Here is an 8,030-nt window from a genome sequence, read left to right as displayed (position 1 = left end):
AAAAAAAAAAAAAAAAAAAAAAAAAAAAAAAAAAGGAATGTGGGAAGAAACAGACAATTGAGAGCTCGCCGCCGCCACCCCCACCACACATTTCACTTAGTCTTATGTTTTCTGCATTCCCAGCTGCTTAGATCCTGCCTGTGATCCGATTGAAGTTTGGGTGGTACCTGGCCTCGAAAGACCCCTGTGTCCCGAGGGAGTTGTGAGGGGTCCTTCTTTGTCTTCACTTCATAGCACAGCCAGCTGTAGGGCCGACCAGGGAGGACGGGTTCATTTACAAAGTTGTAGTCGAATGCATGTCGATATATCCGCTTCATGGGATTTCTGAAGGCACAAGACAGAAAGGGCCCATGCACAGAGCGCTCCCCAGAGTCTCGGGGCTGATGTCCACTCAACACAGCTCCTGGACAGCCCTGGCCTCCCCCATCCCTCCACAGCCCTGAGAGTTTCTGCCGCCTTCCCAGGCAGGAAGACTGAGGAGACAGGAAGAGGAGATGATGGTGGCAGGGGCAGCAGGGCCGGGTGACCTCTCCCCGCTCAGGCCCCAGGGCTGGTCTTTCCAGGGGTACGTTCCCCACCCCCCAGTATTTCTGCCCACCCACTCCCCAACCCATTAGGAAAATGCAAAGGAGAATAAAACGCCTCACCTCCAAATAAAAGCTTTTAATCTTTCAGCTCAATTCCTTCCTGACGCTTCCCCTCTGCACGTTAACATTATTTGTATTTTATTTTATTTTATTTTGAGACAGAGTTTCCCTGTTGTTGCCCAGGCTGGAGTGCAGTGGTGAGATCTGGGCTCACCGCAACCTCCGCCTCCCAGGTTCAAGCGATTCTCCTGCCTCAGCCTCCTGAGTAGCTGGGATTATAGGCATGCGCCACCATACCCAGCTAATTTTGTATTTTTAGTAGAGACAGGGTTTCACCATGTTCATCAGGTGGGTCTTGAACGCCCGACTTCAGGTGATCTGCCTGCCTCAGTCTCCCAAAGTGCTGGGATTACAGGTGTGAGCCACTGCACCTGGCTAACATTATTATTATTTTTATTTATTTATTTTGAGACAGAGTCTTGCTCTGTTGCCAGGCTGGAGTGCAGTGGTGAGATCTGGGCTCACTGCAATCTCCGCCGCCTGGGTTCAAGTGATTCCTTGCCTCAGCCTCCTGAGTAGCTGGGACTACAGGCACCCACGACCACACCCAGCTAATTTTTGTATTTTAGTAGAGACGGGGTTTCACCATGTTGGCCAGGATCGTCTCGATCTCCTGAGCTGGTGATCCACCCGGTCGGCCTCTCAAAGTGCTGGGATTACAGGCGTGAGCCACTGTGCCCAGCCAACATTATTTTAAAGTCATGGTAGAACCGAATTCCAAGGCCCAGGTCACTCCTCTAAGTTCTGCAAGGTTCTGAGCTCATGTGATGCTGACCTGGGCCTGCAGGGGCCATTCCAATCTTACAGAGGAGGCGCCAGAGGCGCAGAGAGGCAGGGTATCCTGCCCAGGACACGGAGCTGGGCAGAGGGAGCTGGGGCCCCTTTCCAGGCCAGCCCTGTCCAGCCTCTGCAGCACGGGCCCTGCAGGAGGGAGCCATTGAGGACCCGCTCTCTGTTCATTCAATCTTAAGAGCATTTCTCCTGATCATTGCGTTTTTTTCTCACATTCCATGTTACTGGTCATGTTCTACAAGGTGAAGAGTGACTTTGGACTGGAACCTTTGTGTGGGGACCTCTGCTCACCCTGGAGTCATCCTTGGGTGACATGCTTTATTTTGTGCTTCAGAGACCATTCCCTCCCCAACACCCTCTCCTAAGACTTTGTATTTAAGCAAAGTCAATCTTACAGAAAACCCACCAAAGCCCTGTGAACAAAATGCCCGATTGCTCCCATCATCGCTTGGTCCAATTCTCCCTGTTCCAGAGCTGAGGAATGGGGGGAAGCACACAGAGGGAGCACCCTCCCAGGGTCACCAGCTCAGCTACGACTTTCAGGGTGGAGAACTTTGCAGTGGGAGCCACCATAGATCAGTCTGAACAGGGGAGTCTGAGCTGGGGCAGGCGGGGGAGGTGGCCCATTCAGAAGCAGCAGTGGGGCGACCACAGGGCGGAACAGAGAGCCTGGCTGAGAGTAGGGGGGACACGGGAACCAGAGGGGAGGGAGCCCAGGGCTAAGGATGGGCAGGGGCAGAGGAGGCCAGGACTGAGGCCCAGCAGGGCCACCAGGCAGGAAGGGGCAGAAGAGGATCTGCAGACAGAGCGGGCAGCCTACCTGATCTGTGGATTCATGCTCAGCCGCTTTGCTAGGCTTGTCCCTGTCCCGCTCTTTTTCAAAGCTCTGTAGTTTCACTTTCCACTTACAGTATCTTGCAGCTGGACAGCCCTCTTAAAGTGATGTTGCAGGGCCGTGTGAGTCATGGCACCTCCCCATTCCAGCTCAGGCACTGCTGTGGGAGGCCCTGGGGCGCTTTATCTTTCTCTGGCTCTTGCCCTCCTTCTGGTTTTCTCCAGGTGCCTCCCCCTGGCAGAGGAACCTCTCATAAAAACAGGTTGTTCTGTCTTTATCTGTCTTGTGCAGAACTCCAGGGAATTGCCAAGGGAAAGAGAAAGGCATTGCAGCCAGAGCCCGGGAGGCAGGTCCAGACCAGGCTGAAAGAGAGGCAGGTGCCCCCTCACCTGGTGGATGGGTAGGCTGGAGTCCCCTCTCCAACACCCCCTCCCCAGCCCTAATGTCTGTCCAGAGTTTGGAGCAGCACCTCCCAGTTCAGTGGGGGAAGGTTTAGAGACTCCAGTGGCGAAGGAAGCACAGACTCTGCACAGCAGGAATAAAGGTTCAGATGTGCCTTGAGTCCCCAGCTGTGTGCTGGCTGGGTCACACACCTCCCTCTTCCAACCTCCCAGTTTCCAGAGGGTGGGAGGCAGGTCAGCCCCTCAGAGGGACTGCGGTGTCTGTGACATCAAGGAGGTGAGGGGGATGTCTACAAACAGGCTTACTGCCCACAGGGACCTCTTAAGTGTTCCGTGTGGACCAAAAACATGCAACACACACACCACACACACACACACAGCTTTCTGATTACTTAAGTCCGTCTAACCATATTTTGAAGGAATGCATGGACATCGCATCCTTGAAATGATCTTCCTGAAGAGATTCCCTTAAGGGGAGTTTGTTCCAGTTGGAGACCCTGTGCTCTCTGTAGAGGCTCTGAACTCCTCTACAGCCTGCAGGCAGAGAGGGAGGAGGCTGCATGGGTGTTGGGGGTGCAGCAGCGCCCCTACCTGCACAGAAGCTTGTCCTGGGGATGGTTTTTGGAAGGTGAAGGTTTCTGTTGTCATCAGAAACAGATGGACAACCAGTCGCAGTGGCTCACAGCTGTAATCCCAGCACTTTGGGAGGCCAAGGAGGAAGATCACCTAAGGTCGGAATTTTGAGACCAGCCTGACCAACATGGTGATACCCCATCTATACTAAAAATACAAAATTATCCAGACATGCTGGCACCTGTCTATGATCCCAGCTATTCAGGAGACTGAGGCAGGAGAATCTCTTGAACCCATGAGGCAGAGGTTGCAGCGAGCCAAGATCGAGACATTGTACTCCAGCCTGGGCAAGAAGACCAAAACTTTAGCTCCAAAACAAAACAAAAAAAGAAACAGATGGACAGAGGAGAAGAGCATCCGTGTTACATAAGCAGTTCCGTTAACCAGGAACACACTTTCTAGAAGAAAATGTAATACTGGCGCTAGAACAGGGAGGCCTCACACCCAGCTCTAAGGCGGCGGTCAAGCCACAGTGGGGCAGGGACACAGCTCTGCAGCCAGGCGACTCCGAGATCTGCCCCTTCCTTACTGCGTGACCCTGATGTCTCTGGGCCTGTAATATTCCTCCTCTGTAAATGGACCACCCAGCTTATAGGATTATGGGGAAGATAAAAATGTGAAACTTTACGTAAAGAACTTAGCACAGTACCCAGAGTGTTAATAGAACGGAAGAAATGATGGTTATTATCATTAATCACACTACATTTTATTTATTTACTTTTATTTAATTAATTTATTTATTTTGAGAGGGAGTCTTGCTCTGTCACCTAGGCTGGGGTATAATGGCACCATCTCGGCTCACTGCAACCTCAGCCTCTGGAGTTCAAGGAATTCCCCTGCCTCATCCTCCCGAGTAGCTGACACTGTAGGCGTGAACCACCACACCCGATTAACTTTTTTTGTATTTTCAGTAGACACAGGGTTTCACCACGTTGGCCAGGTTGGCCTCAAACTCCTGACCTCAAGTGATCCTCTCACCTCGGCCTCCCAAGGTGCTGGGATTACAGACATGAGCCACTGCACCCAACCTGTGTTGACTTTAATAAGATTTGGTTTTCCTGGGGAGATGGGAAGAGCCAGGTTGGGGGCGCCAGGCTGGGGAATGGGTTCTAAGGGGGTGGATGGAGATAGCCACGGAGGCAGAAAGGGGCCTCTGCAGGAGGAGCCCGGGAGAGCGGGGAGGAGGCGGTGAGGCAGGGAGCACTGTGGAATGGGCCTGAGGGCAGGAGGAGCTGAGGATGATCCGGCAACAGCAAAGCTAGTCCAGGATGGGTTGGAGGCCCTCACAGGAGGAGCAGGAGGCTAGAGCAGCCAGACCGGGAGGCCCGGGGAGACCCTTCACTGCAGAATCTCCTGCAGCGTGATGTACAGGGATAGAGAGTTGTCTTGTAGTCTCTTCCAAGGCTTGAATGGCTGACCATCATTGTACACAAAGTTATCCCAACAATATTCAAAATCTGAGAAGAAAAAACAGGAGAAAGCAGTGAGGGCTCAGCAGGCCTCTCTCCCGGGCCCTGGGTCCTCCCCTCCCAGGCCAGGTCTCCTGGCTGCCACTTGCAGTCAGCACCAGCCTGTCCCCACAGGTTCCTCAGGGACACTGCCTCGCCCCACGCCATTGCAGACCCACCTGTCCCTCATGCCATCCCCTGCCACCCGCTCTCCTCAGCCCTGTACATCTCACCTTCATAGCCCATGATCAGCACGGAGGCCCCTTCCTGACTCAGCCTGCGGAGCCCCTGCCGGAAACTTGGATTCCAGAAGTAGTAGAGGTGGGCAGTGAAGATGGTGAGCCTCACGTTTCCGTGTCTGGCCAGGAACTCGGCCACCTGCCCTGCACACTCTGGGCAAGGGCTCCAAGAGGCATACCAGGTGACCTCGTAGTCCTTCTTAGGAGACAGCATGTTGTGGCGGAACCAAGACAGGAAGCACATTTCTGCATGACAGAAGGGATCAGAACCCACCTAGAGAAGGAGGAGGAGGGGGTGGGGGGAGCTCAGACCAGGAGCAGGAGGATTGCAGGGGTGGGACGATGGGAGCACAGGGCAGGCCAGGAGCCCCAAGACATTTCCTTCTTGATGTATTTTGAGACAGGGTCTCTCTTTGTTGCCCAGGCTGGGGTGCAGTGGTGAGATCTGGGCTCAGTGCAGCCTTGACCTCCCAGGCACAAGGAATCTTCCCACCTCAGCCTCCTGATTAGCTGGGAGTGCAGGTGGGTGCCACCACCCCTGGCTTATTTTTTTTGTAGAGACGGGGTTTTGCCATGCTACCCACGCTGATCTCAAACTCTTGAGCTCAAGTGATCCTCCTGCCTCAGCCTCCCAAAGTTCTGAGACTATAAGTGTAAACCACCATGCAGGGCCTTATTTTATTTATTTACTTTTAATTTTTATGGGTACATAGCAGATGCAAGGGCATTTTATTGACTGAGTTTCCTTCTTCCATCCTTCTCCTTCCTTTGATTATTTTTATTTTTTCCCAAGACAGAGTCTTGCTCTGTCACCGAGGCTGGAGTGCAGTGGGGTGATCTCGGCTCACTACAACCTCTGCTTCCCGGGTTCAAGCGATTCTCCTGCCTCAGCCTCCTGAGTAGGTGGGATTACAGGGGCCTGCCACCATACCTGGCTAATTTTTGTATTTTTAGTAGAGACAAGGTTTCACCATATTGGCCAGGCTGCTCTCAAATTCCTGACCTCAGGTGATACAACTGCCTCGGCCTCTCAAAGTGCTGGGATTACATTGAGCCACCACATCCGGCCCCTTCCTTCTTAATTTGATTGACTCTTTCCCTGTCTCAACACGGCCTCGTGTGTGAATTCTGGCATCCATTCTCCCAGGCATCCATTCATGAGGCATCCTCAGCCCCTGCTGTAGTTTGGCTCTCTGGGGTCTGCCTTGTTACCTGCCTGCCTTTTGCTAGGGAGGTCACTGGACCAGCATTGCCCCAGGGAGTTCAGGGTTGGCCATGGGGGCTACCAAGTACCTGAAATGGGGCTCTGATTAGAGATCTTGACATATCTCAGAATAAAATGAACTTTCACCTCTCTGGTGAGGAATTTTATATTAATTATATGCTGAAATTGTATGTGAAAGATTCGAGCTAAGGCAGACATTAAAATTACTTTTGCCAGTTCTTGTTGCTTTTTGAGCATGTGGGGACTAGAACCCCTTCAATCCTGAGTCCTGGGTGTTTCCATGGCCAGCACCACCGTCAGCCAGGCCTGCCCAGCACACGGACGGCTCCCTCCCCAAACACACTGTGGAAAGTCTCCTGCCTGGGTGGAGGGGGCCGCAGGGGTGGGTGGGCATGACAGGGTTGGGGGGAGGTAAAGTGGCCGGTGTGGCAGTGGAAGGGTGAGGAGCCAGAGTTCACCATCCTGTGATGATATGTCCTTGACATCCAGGAATCAGGGCAGTGGTGGGGGCGGCCACACCAGCCCAGCAGTGACTGACCCAGACACCACGCTGGACACCCCACACCCTGCATCCCACAGCTGCTCTCTTCCGAGGACTGCTGGATTCACAGCTCCATGACAAGATTTTGGGAAACAAAGTCAAGAATCAGGGCGCTGGGCTCCAAACAAGGCCTTTGTGAAGGGGAAAACCCCTCCATGATCGGATCCCAGGAGAGTCAGGCAGGAAGATCTGGGCCAGGGACTTAAAAAATGTGGGAGGGCATTGGGCATGGTGGCTCACACCTGTAATCCCAGCACGTTAAGAGGCCAAGGTGGGTGGATCACTTGAGGTCAGGAGTTCAAGACCAGCCTGGCCAACGTGGTGAAAACCCATCTCTACTAAAAATACAAAAGAATTAGCCAGGCGTGGTGGCAGGCACCTGTAATCCCTGCTACTCAAGAGGCTGAAGCAGTAGAATTGCTTGAACCCCGGAGGTGGAGGTTGCAGCGAGCTGAGATCATTCCACTTCAGTCTAGCTTGGGCAACGGAACAAAACTCTGTCTCAAAAAAAAAAAAAGAAAGAAAAAGGAAATGTGGGAGAAGAGAACACGCTGGAGAGCCCGCACCAGGCATGCTGCTTGTTGTGTTTTCTGCATGCCCAGCTGCTTAGCTTCATTTTGGGGGTGTAACTAGGACTTTGGTGCTACCTGGTTTCGGAAGACGCCACTCTTCCAGGAGACAGTTGAACGGTTCATTATACCTTCCACTGTGAAGCACAGCCAGGTTTCATTCCGACCGTAGGCTTTCCGTAGGTTTCTAAAGTGGAAGTTGAATATGCCTGGATACATAGCATTCATCGGGTGTCTGAAGGCACAAGAGAGAAACCTGCCAATGTGGAGCGGCCCCGGGTCCTCGGGGCTGATGGCCACTGAACCCCACTCCCTGGACAGCCCTGGGCTCTGGGCCTCCCACATCCCTGCACAGCCCTGAGCATGTCTGCCCCTTTCCCAGTCAGGAAGACAGGGAGAGAGAAAGAGGAGGGGATGCTGGCAGGGGCAGCCAGGTGACCTCTCCTAGCTGGAACCCCAGCTCTGGACCTGCCAGTGGGCCACCCTCCACCTCCCAGTTTTTCTGCCACACATCTCCCAACCCATTAGGAAAATGCAACAGAGAATAAAACTCTCCACCCTAAAATAATTGCTTGAACATTTCAGCTCAGTCCCTTCCTCACATTTCACCTGTCTGATGACAATGATGATTCTTTTTCTTTGGGATCACACTGAATTCCCAGGCCCAGGCTACTCTACTCTCCTTTTTTTTTTTTTTTTT

General features: G+C 52.9%; 3 protein-coding genes across 3 annotated transcripts in view; all 3 read right to left on the bottom strand.

Moving 5' to 3' along the window:
- Window positions 1-2,529, bottom strand: part of LOC108289529 (DNA dC->dU-editing enzyme APOBEC-3G-like) — an 11,865-nt gene extending 9,336 nt beyond the window's left edge. Inside the window, exons 1-2 of the mRNA XM_037731540.1 lie at window positions 2,260-2,529; window positions 168-324 (exon numbers count right to left, since the gene is read on the bottom strand). Coding sequence (XP_037587468.1) covers window positions 168-324; window positions 2,260-2,276 — 174 coding nt within the window. The 5' untranslated portion in view covers window positions 2,277-2,529. The remainder of the gene's footprint in view (window positions 1-167; window positions 325-2,259) is intronic.
- APOBEC3A (apolipoprotein B mRNA editing enzyme catalytic subunit 3A) overlaps window positions 1-8,030 on the bottom strand; it is a 50,647-nt gene that overhangs the window by 10,243 nt on the left and 32,374 nt on the right. The gene's annotated exons all lie outside the window — the stretch shown is intronic.
- Window positions 4,256-7,675, bottom strand: APOBEC3C (apolipoprotein B mRNA editing enzyme catalytic subunit 3C). Its single transcript, XM_017508894.2, has 3 exons — window positions 7,409-7,675; window positions 4,990-5,269; window positions 4,256-4,765 (listed from the first exon to the last, which is right to left on the bottom strand). Exons 1-3 carry the CDS (start codon window positions 7,673-7,675, stop codon window positions 4,647-4,649), a joined length of 666 nt encoding a protein of 221 aa, XP_017364383.1. The 3' UTR covers window positions 4,256-4,646.

This window comes from Cebus imitator, unplaced genomic scaffold (assembly GCF_001604975.1).
Source record: "Cebus imitator isolate Cc_AM_T3 unplaced genomic scaffold, Cebus_imitator-1.0 Scaffold404, whole genome shotgun sequence".
NCBI classification, from domain to species: domain Eukaryota; kingdom Metazoa; phylum Chordata; class Mammalia; order Primates; family Cebidae; genus Cebus; species Cebus imitator.
The sequence above is the reverse complement of the archived record's forward strand: the minus strand, read 5'-3'. Positions and strand labels throughout refer to the sequence as shown.

Excerpts from the sequence above, each read along its gene's own strand:
- APOBEC3C (XM_017508894.2), bottom strand. The coding sequence starts at position 7,675 with ATGTGGGAGGCCCAGAGCCCAGGGCTGTCCAGGGAGTGGGGTTCAGTG. Across the intron at positions 5,270-7,408 it reads GTGGCGTCTTCCGAAACCAG|GTGGGTTCTGATCCCTTCTG; the intron begins GTAGCACCAAAG and ends CTCCTTCTCTAG. Across the intron at positions 4,766-4,989 it reads GCTGATCATGGGCTATGAAG|ATTTTGAATATTGTTGGGAT; the intron begins GTGAGATGTACA and ends TTTTCTTCTCAG.